The sequence below is a fragment of the Drosophila novamexicana genome, unplaced genomic scaffold (assembly GCF_003285875.2).
Source record: "Drosophila novamexicana strain 15010-1031.04,08,12 unplaced genomic scaffold, DnovRS2.1 tig00004554-arrow-pilon, whole genome shotgun sequence".
Taxonomy (NCBI): Eukaryota; Metazoa; Arthropoda; class Insecta; order Diptera; family Drosophilidae; genus Drosophila; species Drosophila novamexicana.
In genome coordinates, this window is record NW_020825051.1 from 2,639,004 (window position 1) to 2,658,020 (window position 19,017).

The 19,017-nt window shown below is 41.9% G+C and overlaps 1 protein-coding gene across 2 annotated transcripts in view; it reads right to left on the bottom strand.

Annotated features, from left to right (window-relative positions):
* Nucleotides 1-19,017, bottom strand: part of LOC115769891 (bifunctional heparan sulfate N-deacetylase/N-sulfotransferase) — a 70,106-nt gene that overhangs the window by 13,747 nt on the left and 37,342 nt on the right. For both annotated transcript variants that reach the window (XM_030714907.1, XM_030714908.1), the window contains exon 4: nt 8,201-10,085. In XM_030714907.1, the coding sequence (XP_030570767.1) occupies nt 8,201-10,085 (1,885 nt within the window). The remainder of the gene's footprint in view (nt 1-8,200; nt 10,086-19,017) is intronic.

Here is a 19,017-nt window from a genome sequence, read left to right on the forward strand (position 1 = left end):
AAGATATTTGAGGGTTCCATTTTGACATGAATTTGGACCAAAAATTATGTTGCCAGATTTAAATGCCAAATTGATCTAGAGGCCAAACCATGGAGAAAAAGCCAAACCTCTTGAAAATCTGATGAGATTTGACCGAGTTATGGGGATGGGAAATTGTGACCTATGTCTATATAAGATGTTTGAGGGTTCCATTTTGACATGAATTTGGACCAAAAATGATGTTGCCAGATTTAAATGCCCAATTGATCTAGAGACCAAACCATGAAGAAAAAACCAAACCTCTTGAAAATCTGATGAGATTTGACCGAGTTATGGGGGTGGGAAATTTTGACCCATGTCTATATAGGATGTTTGAGGGTTCCATTTTGACATGAATTTGGACCAAAAATGATGTTGCCAGAATTAAATGCCACATTGATCTTGAGGCCAAACCATGAAGAAAAACCCAAACCTCTTGAAAATCTGATGAGATTTGACCGAGTTATGGGGGTGCGAAATTTTGACCTATGTCTGTATAAGATATTTCAGGGTTCCATTTTGACATGAATTTGGACCAAAAATGATGTTGCCAGAATTAAATGCCACATTGATCTTGAGGCCAAACCATGAAGAAAAACCCAAACCTCTTGAAAATCTGATGAGATTTGACAGAGTTATGGGGGTGGGAAATTTTGACCTATGTCTGTATGAGATATTTCAGGGTTCCATTTTGACATGAATTTGGACCAAAAATGATGTTGCCAGATTTAGATGCCAAATTGATCTAGAGGCCAAACCATGAAGAAAAAGCCAAACCTCTTGAAAATCTGATGAGATTTGACCGAGTTATGGGGGTGGGAAATTTTAACCTATGTCTGTATAAGATATTTGAGGGTTCCATTTTGACATGAATTTGGACCAAAAATGATGTTGCCAGATTTAAATGCCAAATTGATCTAGAGGTCAAACCATGGAGAAAAAGCCAAACCTCTTGAAAATCTGATGAGATTTGACCGAGTTATGGGGATGGGAAATTGTGACCTATGTCTATATAAGATGTTTGAGGGTTCCATTTTGACATGAATTTGGACCAAAAATGATGTTGCCAGATTTAAATGCCCAATTGATCTAGAGACCAAACCATGAAGAAAAAAACAAACCTCTTGAAAATCTGATGAGATTTGACCGAGTTATGGGGGTGGGAAATTTTGACCTATGTCTGTATAAGATATTTGAGGGTTCCATTTTGACATGAATTTGGACCAAAAATGATGTTGCCAGATTTAAATGCCACATTGATCTTGAGGCCAAACCATGAAGAAAAACCCAAACCTCTTGAAAATCTGATGAGATTTGACCGAGTTATGGGGGTGGGAAATTTTAACCTATGTCTGTATAAGATATTTGAGGGTTCCATTTTGACATGAATTTGGACCAAAAATGATGTTGCCAGATTTAAATGCCAAATTGATCTAGAGGCCAAACCATAGAGAAAAAGCCAAACCTCTTGAAAATCTGATGAGATTTGACCGAGTTATGGGGATGGGAAATTGTGACCTATGTCTATATAAGATGTTTGAGGGTTCCATTTTTACATGAATTTGGACCAAAAATGATGTTGCCAGATTTAAATGCCCAATTGATCTAGAGACCAAACCATGAAGAAAAAACCAAACCTCTTGAAAATCTGATGAGATTTGACCGAGTTATGGGGGTGGGAAATTTTGACCCATGTCTATATAGGATGTTTGAGGGTTCCATTTTGACATGAATTTGGACCAAAAATGATGTTGCCAGAATTAAATGCCACATTGATCTTGAGGCCAAACCATGAAGAAAAACCCAAACCTCTTGAAAATCTGATGAGATTTGACCGAGTTATGGGGGTGCGAAATTTTGACCTATGTCTGTATAAGATATTTCAGGGTTCCATTTTGACATGAATTGAGACCAAAAATGATGTTGCCAGATTTAGATGCCAAATTGATCTAGAGGCCAAACCATGAAGAAAAAACCAAACCGCTTGAAAATCTGATGAGATTTGACCGAGTTATGGGGGTGGGAAATTTTGACCTATGTCTATATAAGATATTTGAGGGTTCCATTTTGACATGAATTTGGACCAAAAATTATGTTGCCAGATTTAGATACCAAATTGATCTAGAAGCCAAACCATGGAGAACAAGCCAAACCTCTTGAAAATCTGATGAGATTTGACCGAGTTATGGGGGTGGGAAATTTTGACCTATGTCTGTATAAGATATTTCAGGGTTCCATTTTGACATGAATTTGGACCAAAAATTATGTTGCCAGATTTAGATGCCAAATTGATCTAGAGGCCAAACCATGAAGAAAAAACCAAACCTCTTGAAAATCTGATGAGATTTGACCGAGTTATGGGGGTGGGAAATTTTAACCTATGTCTGTATAAGATATTTCAGGGTTCCATTTTGACATGAATTTGGACCAAAAATGATGTTGCCAGATTTAAATGCCAAATTGATCTAGAGGCCAAACCATGGAGAAAAAGCCAAACCTCTTGAAAATCTGATGAGATTTGACCGAGTTATGGGGATGGGAAATTGTGACCTATGTCTATATAAGATGTTTGAGGGTTCCATTTTGACATGAATTTGGACCAAAAATGATGTTGCCAGATTTAAATGCCCAATTGATCTAGAGACCAAACCATGAAGAAAAAACCAAACCTCTTGAAAATCTGATGAGATTTGACCGAGTTATGGGGTGGGAAATTTTGACCCATGTCTATATAGGATGTTTGAGGGTTCCATTTTGACATGAATTTGGACCAAAAATGATGTTGCCAGATTTAAATGCCACATTGATCTTGAGGCCAAACCATGAAGAAAAACCCAAACCTCTTGAAAATCTGATGAGATTTGACCGAGTTATGGGGGTGGGAAATTTTGACCTATGTCTGTATAAGATATTTGAGGGTTCCATTTTGACATGAATTTGGACCAAAAATTATGTTGCCAGATTTAGATGCCAAATTGATCTAGAGGCCAAACCATGAAGAAAAAACCAAACCTCTTGAAAATCTGATGAGATTTGACCGAGTTATGGGGGTGGGAAATTTTGACCTATGTCTGTATAAGATATTTGAGGGTTCCATTTTGACATGAATTTGGACCAAAAATTATGTTTCCAGATTTAGATGCCAAATTGATCTAGAGGCCAAACCATGAAGAAAAAAACAAACCTCTTGAAAATCTGATGAGATTTGACCGAGTTATGGGGGTGGGAAATTTTGACCCATGTCTATATAGGATGTTTGAGGGTTCCATTTTGACATGAATTTGGACCAAAAATTATGTTGCCAGATTTAGATGCCAAATTGATCTAGAGGCCAAACCATGAAGAAAAAACCAAACCTCTTGAAAATCTGATGAGATTTGACCCAGTTATGGGGGTGGGAAATTTTAACCTATGTCTGTATAAGATATTTCAGGGTTCCATTTTGACATGAATTTGGACCAAAAATTATGTTGCCAGATTTAAATGCCAAATTGATCTAGAAGCCAAACCATGGAGAACAAGCCAAACCTCTTGAAAATCTGATGAGATTTGACCGAGTTATGGGGGTGGGAAATTTTGACCTATGTCTATATAAGATATTTGAGGGTTCCATTTTGACATGAATTTGGACCAAAAATGATGTTGCCAGATGTAGATGCCAAATGGATCTAGAGGGCAAACCATGAAGAAAAAACCAAACCTCTTGAAAATCTGATGAGATTTGACCGAGTTATGGGGATGGGAAATTTTGACCTATGTCTGTATAAGATATTTGAGGGTTCCATTTTGACATGAATTTGGACCAAAAATGATGTTGCCAGATTTAAATGCCAAATTGATCTAGAAGCCACACCATGAAGAAAAAACCAAACCTCTTGAAAATCTGATGAGATTTGACCGAGTTATGGGGGTGGGAAATTTTGAGCTATGTCTGTATAAGATATTTGAGGGTTCCATTTTGACATGAATTTGGACCAAAAATTATGTTGCCAGATTTAAATGCCAAATTGATCTAGAGGCCAAACCATGGAGAAAAAGCCAAACCTCTTGAAAATCTGATGAGATTTGACCGAGTTATGGGGATGGGAAATTGTGACCTATGTCTATATAAGATGTTTGAGGGTTCCATTTTGACATGAATTTGGACCAAAAATGATGTTGCCAGATTTAAATGCCCAATTGATCTAGAGACCAAACCATGAAGAAAAAACCAAACCTCTTGAAAATCTGATGAGATTTGACCGAGTTATGGGGGTGGGAAATTTTGACCCATGTCTATATAAGATATTTCAGGGTTCCATTTCGACATGAATTTGGACCAAAAATTATGTTGCCAGATTTAAATGCCAAATTGATCTAGAGGCCAAACCATAGAGAAAAAGCCAAACCTCTTGAAAATCTGATGAGATTTGACCGAGTTATGGGGATGGGAAATTGTGACCTATGTCTATATAAGATGTTTGAGGGTTCCATTTTGACATGAATTTGGACCAAAAATGATGTTGCCAGATTTAAATGCCCAATTGATCTAGAGACCAAACCATGAAGAAAAAACCAAACCTCTTGAAAATCTGATGAGATTTGACCGAGTTATGGGGGTGGGAAATTTTGACCCATGTCTATATAGGATGTTTGAGGGTTCCATTTTGACATGAATTTGGACCAAAAATGATGTTGCCAGAATTAAATGCCACATTGATCTTGAGGCCAAACCATGAAGAAAAACCCAAACCTCTTGAAAATCTGATGAGATTTGACCGAGTTATGGGGGTGCGAAATTTTGACCTATGTCTGTATAAGATATTTCAGGGTTCCATTTTGACATGAATTTGGACCAAAAATGATGTTGCCAGAATTAAATGCCACATTGATCTTGAGGCCAAACCATGAAGAAAAACCCAAACCTCTTGAAAATCTGATGAGATTTGACAGAGTTATGGGGGTGGGAAATTTTGACCTATGTCTGTATGAGATATTTCAGGGTTCCATTTTGACATGAATTTGGACCAAAAATGATGTTGCCAGATTTAGATGCCAAATTGATCTAGAGGCCAAACCATGAAGAAAAAGCCAAACCTCTTGAAAATCTGATGAGATTTGACCGAGTTATGGGGGTGGGAAATTTTAACCTATGTCTGTATAAGATATTTGAGGGTTCCATTTTGACATGAATTTGGACCAAAAATGATGTTGCCAGATTTAAATGCCAAATTGATCTAGAGGTCAAACCATGGAGAAAAAGCCAAACCTCTTGAAAATCTGATGAGATTTGACCGAGTTATGGGGATGGGAAATTGTGACCTATGTCTATATAAGATGTTTGAGGGTTCCATTTTGACATGAATTTGGACCAAAAATGATGTTGCCAGATTTAAATGCCCAATTGATCTAGAGACCAAACCATGAAGAAAAAAACAAACCTCTTGAAAATCTGATGAGATTTGACCGAGTTATGGGGGTGGGAAATTTTGACCTATGTCTGTATAAGATATTTGAGGGTTCCATTTTGACATGAATTTGGACCAAAAATGATGTTGCCAGATTTAAATGCCACATTGATCTTGAGGCCAAACCATGAAGAAAAACCCAAACCTCTTGAAAATCTGATGAGATTTGACCGAGTTATGGGGGTGGGAAATTTTAACCTATGTCTGTATAAGATATTTGAGGGTTCCATTTTGACATGAATTTGGACCAAAAATGATGTTGCCAGATTTAAATGCCAAATTGATCTAGAGGCCAAACCATAGAGAAAAAGCCAAACCTCTTGAAAATCTGATGAGATTTGACCGAGTTATGGGGATGGGAAATTGTGACCTATGTCTATATAAGATGTTTGAGGGTTCCATTTTTACATGAATTTGGACCAAAAATGATGTTGCCAGATTTAAATGCCCAATTGATCTAGAGACCAAACCATGAAGAAAAAACCAAACCTCTTGAAAATCTGATGAGATTTGACCGAGTTATGGGGGTGGGAAATTTTGACCCATGTCTATATAGGATGTTTGAGGGTTCCATTTTGACATGAATTTGGACCAAAAATGATGTTGCCAGAATTAAATGCCACATTGATCTTGAGGCCAAACCATGAAGAAAAACCCAAACCTCTTGAAAATCTGATGAGATTTGACCGAGTTATGGGGGTGCGAAATTTTGACCTATGTCTGTATAAGATATTTCAGGGTTCCATTTTGACATGAATTGAGACCAAAAATGATGTTGCCAGATTTAGATGCCAAATTGATCTAGAGGCCAAACCATGAAGAAAAACCCAAACCGCTTGAAAATCTGATGAGATTTGACCGAGTTATGGGGGTGGGAAATTTTGACCTATGTCTATATAAGATATTTGAGGGTTCCATTTTGACATGAATTTGGACCAAAAATGATGTTGCCAGAATTAAATGCCACATTGATCTTGAGGCCAAACCATGAAGAAAAACCCAAACCTCTTGAAAATCTGATGAGATTTGACAGAGTTATGGGGGTGGGAAATTTTGACCTATGTCTGTATGAGATATTTCAGGGTTCCATTTTGACATGAATTTGGACCAAAAATGATGTTGCCAGATTTAGATGCCAAATTGATCTAGAGGCCAAACCATGAAGAAAAAGCCAAACCTCTTGAAAATCTGATGAGATTTGACCGAGTTATGGGGGTGGGAAATTTTAACCTATGTCTGTATAAGATATTTGAGGGTTCCATTTTGACATGAATTTGGACCAAAAATGATGTTGCCAGATTTAAATGCCAAATTGATCTAGAGGTCAAACCATGGAGAAAAAGCCAAACCTCTTGAAAATCTGATGAGATTTGACCGAGTTATGGGGATGGGAAATTGTGACCTATGTCTATATAAGATGTTTGAGGGTTCCATTTTGACATGAATTTGGACCAAAAATGATGTTGCCAGATTTAAATGCCCAATTGATCTAGAGACCAGACCATGAAGAAAAAAACAAACCTCTTGAAAATCTGATGAGATTTGACCGAGTTATGGGGGTGGGAAATTTTGACCTATGTCTGTATAAGATATTTGAGGGTTCCATTTTGACATGAATTTGGACCAAAAATGATGTTGCCAGATTTAAATGCCACATTGATCTTGAGGCCAAACCATGAAGAAAAACCCAAACCTCTTGAAAATCTGATGAGATTTGACCGAGTTATGGGGGTGGGAAATTTTGACCTATGTCTGTATAAGATATTTGAGGGTTCCATTTTGACATGAATTTGGACCAAAAATGATGTTGCCAGATTTAAATGCCAAATTGATCTAGAAGCCAAACCATGAAGAAAAAACCAAACCTCTTGAAAATCTGATGAGATTTGATAGAGTTATGGGGGTGGGAAATTTTGACCTATGTCTGTATAAGATATTTCAGGGTTCCATTTTGACATGAATTTGGACCAAAAATGATGTTGCCAGATTTAGATGCCAAATTGATCTAGAGGCCAAACCATGAAGAAAAAACCAAACCTCTTGAAAATCTGATGAGATTTGACCGAGTTATGGGGTGGGAAATTTTGACCTATGTCTATATAAGATATTTGAGGGTTCCATTTTGACATGAATTTGGACCAAAAATTATGTTGCCAGATTTAAATGCCCAATTGATCTAGAGGCCAAACCATGGAGAAAAAGCCAAACCTCTTGAAAATCTGATGAGATTTGACCGAGTTATGGGGGTGGGAAATTTTGACCTATGGGGGTGGGAAATTTTGACCTATGTCTGTATAAGATATTTCAGGGTTCCATTTTGGCATGAATTTGGACCAAAAATTATGTTGCCAGATTTAAATGCCAAATTGATCTAGAGGCCAAACCATGGAGAAAAAGCCAAACCTCTTGAAAATCTGATGAGATTTGATCGAGTTTTGGGGGTGGGAAATTTTGACCTATGTCTGTATAAGATATTTCAGGGTTCCATTTTGGCATGAATTTGGACCAAAAATTATGTTGCCAGATTTAAATGCCAAATTGATCTAGAGGCCAAACCATGGAGAAAAAGCCAAGCCTCTTGAAAATCTGATGAGATTTGACCGAGTAATGCGAGAAGGAAATTTTTACCTATGTCCATAGAGGATAGTTAAGGGTACCAATTTAACATGAATTTTGACCAATAACAATGATGCCAGATTTTAGATACAGATTATATAGATCAGTAGGGCGCTTACCTGATAGAAACTATAGTTGTTGGCTATAACATCGCCATGGGCACGCTGATGCTGATACCAGGAGTAGGCGCGCTTCGCTGGCGATATCAGTATGGTCACAATTTTGGCATGTGGCAGCAGAGCATGTGCCCGCTTGGGCACCGCTTCGCCGTCAAAGTAGGTGGCACTCTTCTCGAACATGTATCGGGGTGTGCCCAGTGTGGTGGGCATGGGGGAGCTGGTGTTGGGCAGCGTTTCCGAGGGGAAGAAGTCCATGTACCAGTCCAGGCCTCTGTAGTAGTTGTTGCCATTGAAGAACTGCACCTCCTCGAAGGTGTCCGGGCTGGGTATGTTGCTGGCAACGCTGCCGTGCATGGAGAGGAATGTGTAGAGGGCGGTGGTGCCCGTTTTTTGAGGCCCGATAACCAAAAATTTGGGCAGCGAGTCACAGTTTTTGGTCTTGGACCAGATCTTTTTGTGACGCGCATCGTCACAGGGATTGCCCCACACTGGGTCGACCTCCTCTGGATGCAGTCGGAAGTACATCTCAGCCAATTGTATGGGCGGTGCTGAGGCAAGCTTCAGATTTGTCCAGCACTGCAGGAACTTGATGACCGATTGGAATGTGTAGAGAGCTAGGCGATCGGAGCCATAGTTGGACATGTGCGTCATGAATATGTTGATGGGATTGTAGACGATGGTCTGGAACAGCTCACCGCCCTGTATCGACTCGTCCAGTTTGTCCCGCCCGCCCGGATAACGATCTATGTACATGGTGTGAGTAAACAACCCACAAGTCTGCCTCGGCAGCACCATAATATTCCGATGGATGAAACCACGACGCAAGCGTGCGGGTCGCAAATGTGGATACTCCTCCGTGGAGGTGACCTTCACATTCCAAACCTGCTTCCAGGCGAGGTAGAGCAGCTCGTGTGCTGGGTAGACGCCCGAATGATGCGGCGATATGGAGTAGCCCGAATTTGTGGGTATATTATGCTCCTTTGCGAACGCATAGTTTAGCTGCATCTCAGCCATGAGCAGGGTGAGGTTGTCATACAGATGCGGCTGCTGGTGCTTCCACATGTGCGAGAACCAATTGAACTCCTGCACATTCTGCAGCAGAAAATCATCGCCCAGATTCTCCTCCCTGGTGCCGTGATGATAATACTTGCCGGAGAAGCCCAAATTGAAACGGAATCCGGGCACCATGCCGGCAATAATCTTTTGCGTGGCAATCAGAGCGCGCACATCATCCGGGCGCAGACGTGTGCTCTTCTCGCCCACAAAGATATCATCGATGTCCACCAGAATCATGCGCTCGAGGCTGAGACTCAGCTGACCATGACTGAGATAGCTAAGCGCGTCCAGGAAGACCAAACGATGTAGCCAGAAACGTAGGCTGCTGCCAAAGAGCACGCGCTGGATGCCATCCAGCTGTCCGCGATCCTGCAGCACCGTCGTGAGCGGCAGCTGCACCTGACCCACACTGTCTGCCGGATATTCCTGTGTGTTGCGCTGCGCCCACTCGACCGGCTCGTAGGTGCTGTGATTATGCTGAAACACAGCCCAATCATCGCCGGGTAAGGCGCCCCACGCCGTTTCGCCGGCACGCGTTAGACGCAGCACAGATGAAGCGGGATTCAGACTGGCATCTCGCAGACGAAGATTCGTGTGCACGAAGAGCGGAAAGTCGCGCAGCTGGGCACCGACAAGCGTCTCCTCGCTGGGACTGACAAAGCCCACAATGCCAACGGAGTACTCGCGGCAATACTTGTCCAGCAATTCACGATTCCACTTGTCCATGTTGAGATACTTGTCCAGATTCTCAAAGACAATGACGCCATAGCGACCCTTGTCCAGATTCGTCAGCACAGGAAGACTTTTGCCGGCTACTTCGATTTTATATCTGCAAAGAGCAAAAACAACAAAAATGTCAGTGAAAAATAAGATAGGACAAAAGAAAGGAGAAAAGAAAATATAAGAGATACTTGATGCACGTACATTCCAGACTAACATGACAATCAGAGCAAGAAATGGAAACTGAACTGCTGGAATTTTGGTTCAACTCTGTCAGAAGCTGTCAAAAGCAGAGACGCATAAAGAGGGTGCCAAACTGCATGTCAAGCTTGACACTCATACCGAGACAGGAGCGGGTTTGACAAAGAGAAGGAGAGAGTGGTTGCTTGGCTTCGCACAGCGTTGCGTTTGACATCAGTTGTCAGAAGCTGTTTGCTACAACACGTTACCCGCAGAGCTGCACTGGCAGTGGCAATCATAGGGGACCTTTGTAAACTAATAGAAAGTCAACAAAAACCCAGAGGAAAATCAGTAAGAGGACTAAAATTTAAATGAATTCCGGCTTAAAATGTAAATACAAATGCAATTATTTTAATTTTTAAATATATTAAACTTAATATTTGATTAAACACTTTTGTCTTATTGCATTGCTTGCTGGTACTCGCTTGTTAATATTCATAAATATTTTACATATCCACAACACAAAACATTTGTATACCCTGTGGATGTGCCCATAAGAAGATGATACTAAATTACAAAATTTCTAACCAAGCACTTTAAAGTGATTAAAAAAATTAGAAATATATTTAGTTTGAAGCCAACTGCAGAGTAATGGGTATTTGTGTAGTCAGGCCAACTGCTTGTCGAGCACACGCGCTTACAATTTTCCCACTTGTTTCAATTCATTTGCATATTGCATTCAATGGAAAAACCTCAACAATAATTGCATTGCACATTTCGGGCAAATACTTGGCAAACATATAAATGAAATGAATTTTCAATATTATTATATATCCACCTGCAGTGAACGTGTGCGTGTGCGCGCATGTGTGTATGTGTGTGTGTGTGTGTATGTGTATGTCACCTGCAACAGGCTAAACCGCCACGTTTGGTCAATGTGCTGATCCCAAATTGGAACCCACAATCAATCCCCAAACCCTATGCCCAATACGGCCCCAGGCAACGCTTGGGTTATGCGTAAATATTCAAATATTTTCAGTGAAATGGAAATTCCAATTGATTGAAGCTGTGTGAATAAGGACGCCGGCCACGATGATACCTGCTGAACCTGCCATTCAGTAACCAGCTATAATGCATACATGTATATATGTGGATATGCCATAAGGTTGATTTCGACCATTTAGCGGGCTTTAAAGCTAAACAACAAACAGAAGGGCGAACCAGCCAAACAGAAGAGCTTAAAAACTTGGCTACTTTATGCAATATGCGAAACCACGTAAAATCCCAGTGAAACGTAAAAACATCAGAAGTCGAAGGGGTTGGGAGAACGGTCGAACCCACATGGTAAATATGTATATATTCCTTCTCTTTTTTTTTTTTTTGGTAAACCCTCAAATAAAAACTTTTGTTGGTCTTTTTTGTTGCCCAGCGCGCATTCGGCGGAGCATATTAAAATATTTGCAGGTGGCCCGTGCGATGCGCGCGCGGTGCTGCATAAAAAGTCATAAGGCAAAACATTTTATGCTCATCTATATGTATATGCCGGTGTGGGTGACGTGGGCCTGGCACATTATTGATAGTTTTTTCATACAATGGGCTTGACAAATAAAAAAAATGTAGAGGAAGAAGAGGAGGAAAGGGAATGACTTTTGGGCCCTTGCAAACACCCAAACCCGCTGGCGTAGGGTTGCGTAAGGGGCAGGATGGAGGGCAAGGGTGGGGGTGGGATGTGGTTGCGGGTTATGGCTGAATGAAAAATGCGAACAGCGCTGACATACTGCATGCATTGCATATTTTATGGAGCTTCAACACGAGACCATGTGTCACATGGCAGAGAATCGAACACAGCCAAACTAGAGCGGCAGGGGGGCGGGCGATCTGGCAGCATATTCAAAATGGGCGTTTGTCCGACGGGATATTGAAAAATCGCACGCTGAGCGAGCGGTGGACTTGGCCAAAGAAAAATAATGAAATGTTAACTGAAGCGAGTCAGGGTTCAGATAGACCCAATGGAAATACACTAGATGAATGCGCCGCGCGTCACAAACCATTTATTGTAATATAAAAGGTTAAACGCATAAATTAAGTTTAATGCTTAAATGAAGCCGTGTCCAACGTTTAGCTTGGCAAACATTTACAATTAATTACCTTCAAGCGAACGCTGACGGCAAATGTTAAAGATATGTAAACAAAGTGAACATGGAGGATGAGTTTAGCTTAAGCTTGACTGGAACGCTTGCTTAAACCAATTCCAGTTTAATGGTGTAATCAAGAGACTCGCGGTGAGTGTATTGGCTTGTATACTTAAAAAGGTGTTGGCCCTTTAAACGGCATCTCGTTAGTCGGCACGATGAGAACATTAATTAAAACGTTTTATCAGCGCAGAATGTTTGTTTAATTAACTATGTAATGGCACATGCCATTCTCTCGCTCTCGCTCTCACTCTCTCTCACGCTTACTTTCTCTTTCTAGTATTTTTGTTTTGCTTCCTTTGCACTTATGCGCTTGTGTTAATATTTGAAATTTAATTGCCAGACGAGATAAACGGAGCAGAGTGCGCCTGGCCGGGCGCCGGGAGCTTCATTTACAGGCCCGCAGCGGATTTGTTTTAAAAACCCATTAACGGGTATTACTTGCAAGTAAATAAATGTTTTTTTAAGCACACTTATGTGTGTGTGTGTGTCTGTCGGCTTGTGAGTGCGTGAGTGTTGCAGCTCGCGCTCATTTGTTTGCATTTGTACGAGGCGTTAAATTATCCTCAGGATGCACGTAAAACTGCAAATACCGTCATGAGCTGCTTGTTTGTTGTTCGCTGTAGTTGTTGCTGTCATTGTTGTTATTGCTGTTGCAGCAGTTATTTCCCGTTGTAGGTGCTTGAATGCCGCCTGCCCCGCCGCACCGCCACGCCAGTCGCCTCCTCGCTCGCTTATGCAGCGCATTAAATGAGCTTAGTTTTACTTGACTTCCCACTGCCACTTTGGCTTACACTTTCTAGTGTCCCGCACACAACCGCAACTCACCAGGCCCCCTCCAGCCCCCCCCCCCCCCCTCACTCCAAGACTCTTTCAGTCTAGGTTGTAATTTCATTAGAGCGCTTTAGGGCCAAGCTTGTTTGGTATCTTCTTTGGCTTGCCGCCGCCGCCGTCGACATGTTGATATTTGCGTCAGGAAATTAAGCTGCAGGGCTTGAGATAGGGAACGTTTCTCGCTAATCGAAAAATCCACAATATTTACTTTATCTGACACTATGTCGTATGGCGTATCCTTCCCAGCGACATCCTTGATGTCTCTTCAATGCGGCCAACGCGGCAGATTTGCTCTTTGTGGCATAAGCTGATGCAACATAAGCCGAAAATGTGCCAAGAAACTTTTGTCGAAAAGTTCAACTGATTAGCTGTGAGAAATGTCGCAATTAGGTGGTAAATTTTGCCGTTGCCATGGATAATATGGCATAGGGGGACAGGCAACTTTTCTAATTGTCAGCACACTTTGGGTGCCACACGACACGTGTTGCAAATAACTGTGTGAACAGTTTAGCTGTTGAGGCACAAGTTTAACCCCAATAAATGCGCCAATTGTGCTTGCCTAGGTGTGTGCGTGTGTGTGTGTGTTGAATAAACGAGAGTCAGCCAATTTTGTGAATACCACGAGAAATCGATATACTCGATATACATGCTCTATTCTATTAGCTAAGCTTCTTTTCTGTGGATGCATTTGCAACGGGATAGCGAATAAAAGCGGCTGTCAAGGGTTAAGAAATCGATATGTTCTATAAATAGCATTCCATTAGCTCAGATTCTTTTCTGTCCCAGAATATAGCCCTTTTTCAATTACCTCTGCTATTAAATATCAAAGAAATCTATTAATAGACTATTTAATCGTTTGTATTCTATTTTTATACATAATTGTTGCGTATTAAGTTTAATTAATTAAGCTGAGGGTCTATCAAAAACTTAGTTAGCTGAGCAACGCTTTTGATGCTTCATGATTTGTACTGATTCCATTCTATATTATTTTATCGTGAGCTGGCATTTTGAAATTCTAAATAAACACACTCCACGTGCACCTAGAAACACGCGCAAATTGCAATAAATTCTGGTAATTAACTAATGTTTAGCAGGTGTTAAAGGAGGGTAGATATATTACCATATTTATGCTGCCTGCTGCTTGCATATAAATGTCTTAAAAGAGCCAGAAATCAATGCGTAGTTGTGTGTATTAGCCCAGGTAGAGGGCCTTTGCACCTTTAAGCCAATTTGTAGCCGCAGCTCGTAGCACGAATTAAGCCATTTTCGGCCATTAACATGGCACACAATTTTGCCACTTATTATTGAGCTTGGTTTATGTGTACGTGCCCCAGTCGCATCATTTACACTAACCGCTGCCCAAACTCAAGTCCACTGTTATCCACTGCCAGTTGCTTAAGCAACTTTATTGCCAATCTATATATCATAAATAAAAGCAGCCCCAAAGCAGCTACACACACAGCTAGAGTTACTTTTGCCGAGGACATTAAACAATGTGAAAATTATACAACAAATGGCCATTATATGGGCAATGCTTGGCTGGGCGACGCCTCGACGCCTTCACACGAACCGAAAGAAGGCGAGAAAGGAGCCCAGCCAGTCGTGGGCAATAAATGAGTTTAAACTAGAAAATTTATTATACGCGGCAAAACTACTTAAGTGAACGACAAAACCCATAGCAAAGCATATCCAAGCAGCCAGGCTGAAAGTCAGCCAGTCGTGCAGTTTGGCCAGGACACGCAAAGGCAACGTCCTGACATTGTGGCATCCCGAGGTTCGCGGCAAAGTCGCGACTTTGCGACTCCCTCAGCGCCACATGCTTGGGCCAATATAATCACAGAAAGCGGCGGTGGCAAGGGCTAGAAGAACAGTTTCGATACGCTAGGCTTGGATGGTGATATAGGTATACATATAGGTGGGATTGGGGTGGGAAGGGGAGGTAGGGGACACGTCCTGCTGCTTGAGTAATTCAATAAAATAACCAATTTGTTGCAAAATAACAACAAGCGGCAACACACAACGCACAAAAGTCAGCCAAGCCAACTTGTCACACAAAAGGGGGGCGGACGTGTGGCAGGGGCACAGCCAAGGATGAGGCAGCAATCTGAGAATAGCTGCGACAGCAGCCACGTACCAAGCACTAGAGCAAAATATTTTTTATTTATACGAAACACACACATGCACACAACATATATATGGACTATATTGTATAGCCATATTTGCTAGGGGTCGACCTCTAGTTCTACATTGTCGTTGCCAGTGTGACAAGGCACAGTGGAACAGATATTTTTATTTATATCAGCAAATGTCGCTGTGTATGCATAACAAGAAAGAGCAGCCAGTCGATACATTAAATGCCCTTGTAGAGAAGACCTTTGTACAAAAGCTTTTATTCCGATCAATGTTAATAGTATGCTATGAGAGAATATTCCGCTACTATAGAGTTTAGTGAAATGCGTAGATCGTTATTGCTAAGTCTGATCAAGATTTCTTGAAAAGCAGAAACGTTTTTACCATTTTGCTTTGATATAGTTTTAATATATAGTAATCTGGAGTTGATAAAATTTTACACATATGTATGAAACATGGCAAATGCTTAGTTGGGAAAGATATATAAAGTTTTTCATCATAACTATGAAAGAATCGATCCCATCACATCTATCTAATATAGACAGACCAACACGAATATAATTCGTAGATTTGCTCCACTGTGCCATCAAATGTGGCAGGTTAACTCCATTGACTTGTGAAAAATTGAAAATAAAAATTTTCCGCGACATTATTAAAGTAAACATTGACGCAAAAGGGTGTGATTATGACGAGCCAAGGAGCTGTGGCAGCTGCCATCTGAAACGGGCCAGCAGAGGAGTAGCAGGCGGAGGCAGCAGCCAAGTCGCGTGCTGTTGCCATGGCAAGCTTCCAATTGTGGTGGCTGTTTATGGCGTTTGCCATGTGTCTGTAAATTGACGTCAGCGCATGGAAGAAGGGACCGACTCGGCTGCTGGTGCTGCTGCTGCTGCTGTTGTTGTTGGCTGGTTGCTGCTGCCTTTCGCCTTTCGCCATTTGCCATTTCGCGTTTTAAAAGTTAGGCGCTCCCAGTGGCGCAATCAGCGCCAAACGAAACCAGCCAAAAGGATGAGCGCAGGTTCTTTGGCAGCGCCGCAAAGCACGCTATATTATTCTGGCCCACAGAGAAGCACATGTGAGTGAGCAAATGGCGGGGCGGCAGGAGCTGGCAGGAGCATGGCAGGCCAATGATAACAAGGCTGCTGATGACTTCCGTGTGCTGACTTGGCTCCTGCTGCTGGCTGACTTGGTTCCAGCTGTTCCGTCGGCTCACTGACTGATTTTATTAGCAGAGCGACGGGGTGCAGGGTGTGGGGTGCGTGCAGCGAGCACAAAGCCAAATCAAAAATTGAAAATAAGGTTAAGTAGCTATTATTCGCAAAATGCTGAGCCAGCGTGTGGCATGCCACTGTGGGCGTGCCAATGGCAATTTAATAAACGCACAACGATGCCTCCTGTTTTTTTTTTCTATTTTGGCTGGTAGTCGCGTAATTACCTAGGAAATTCCATTAGAATTTCACGGCGCATTAGATGCCAACATTGGCAGCAACAACAGCAGCAGCCAGCTTGGCGTGTTAATTCTGTTGGGGCACTTAAAGGCCGATGCGTAGACCCTACTGGACCTTTCGGGCGTAAAAACTTTGCAAAAGTTTTGCATACTTTTGGGGGATGGCAGCCATTTTGCTGCGGGGCAATGCCATTTGTCTGCGCTGCTCAAGCACAAAATTGGGAATGGGAGCATGAATGAGACGAAGGAACAGAGGGACAAAGTGAAAGAGAACGGGAGAGAGGGTAAAAGCAGGCAGGCAGCCAGCAACCTGGCAAAACTTGGCAATCAATCAATTGGGCCAACGTCAGGTTTTTGGCTACAGCTAATTGGAATAGTGTGCAGAGGGAGAAAGACAGAACGAGAAAAAAAAAAACAAAAAAAGATAGAGAGAGAGAGGGGAAGAAAGCGCACACAAAGCGACAGACAACCAAGTGTGACAGAGGTGTGTGGTATGAAGCAGAGCTTGCAACAATTAGCCGGACAGGATGCGCAGCCAGCTCTTTATGTGTAATAGTTGAAAACGAGCTAGTGAGTGGCAATGGCAGCAAGCATGCTGCCACAGCGTGCGTTACACACGTGAAAGTCAGCGAGTGAATTTTTCATGGCTAATTGAGTGGCATCTTGGGCACAATTTGCTGGCGCGCACATAAATAATTGATAATTAAGTAGAAGCATTGCAGCACCTGCAACATACACGCACACACACACACTCAAACAGAGACACAAGCGCGCATAAAATATGGCAATGCAGCAGCCTGGACACAGCGCTGATTGCTTGCGAGTGTGTATGTGTGTGTGTGTGTATGTGTGGCAAGAAACTTATACTGCCGCATTGTATGGGCTGCTTCTGTTATGCATATGACGCTACTGCCACTTCAGACACACACCACCCACCCACCCACTCACACCCACATGCACTCACACTGCTGCACACACAGAGAAATCATCAACAGTAATGAGATGGTAATGTTAATGAAATTTGTTGCCAGCTTTGGCAAAGTTTTGCAACCAAACCGAGGCGAGTCCTGGCGCTGGCTGAAGTCAAGAGCTCTAATGAAGTCATTGATAAGCGCACAACAAGTCACACACACAGACACACACACACACAGGCGCGCACATTCAAAGACACACACATGAGCGCACTGATTAGCTTTTGAAGCAGCAAGACTCGTTGTTGCATATTCGGTTATAGCGCGTTCAGACAATGGGCGAGAGACAATTGTTGGCGGAATGGGGCAGGGCGAAGAGGCGGTGCGACTGACTGACTGAGTGACTTTGGGTTGACTCTTGCTATTTGTACTTGAAATCTCATTAGAGCTGAAGCAGTTGTCTGACATCTGCAGAGGCATCCTTGAAGCTAGTTTGGCATAACGACGAAAATTTAATTATATAACACAAAGCAAGTCAAAGCTGTTGAACTGTGGGTAGCTGTAGAGAGAAAGTACCGACAACATCAACAAAAGGCAGCAGCAAATTGAAAATTTTTTAGCCTTTTGACTTGTGACTCCGTCCCAGGGCAAAGCGGCAGCTACAGTTTCAGCTTTTAGCTTCTCTAGTGCCTTATAACCGCAATTTGCACACGTGCCCTTAATTTCTCGTGCTCAAAGTCGAAAGTGTGAAAATAAAAGGAAATAAAATAAAATAAAACGTTATTGAAAAGTTGGTATGGCAACGTCATGGCAACTCCCACCAATCCACAACACAACCTCACCTCACCCAGCTACCCGGCATGTTTTATAATTGCGGTTTCGCAGGAGGTTGCATCCTGCGGTCACTGCGGCCAGCAGGATAAACAAAGCATGCCCGGACTAAAGAATTGCTTTTTGTGCCTGTCAGGCAAAAGAGGCAGACTGCAGCTGAGATGTGGGTTGAGGGGAGGCTGCCGTAATTGGAATAATAGCATAAAACAAAGCTTACATGCTCTTAACAATGGGTTTACAAATAGTTAAGCCACGCTCCTTCTAGCTCGTGCCAGCCACAAGTATTCACATATAATCACAACTCGCCCAACAGGCAGCTTAAAAGCTGGTCCGAATGCGATAAAATATAAAAGTAATGGAAATATTTTAAACTGCTTATGCTCTGAATGATTCCATAACTATTGGGCACATCTAGCTGAGCTGATCTTGAGTTTTCAGCTACGTCAGCTTCAGGAAACAGCTGGTTGAACTTCAACCAGGCAGAGTATGACACATCAGTTAAGAGCTGCCAAGCAAAAC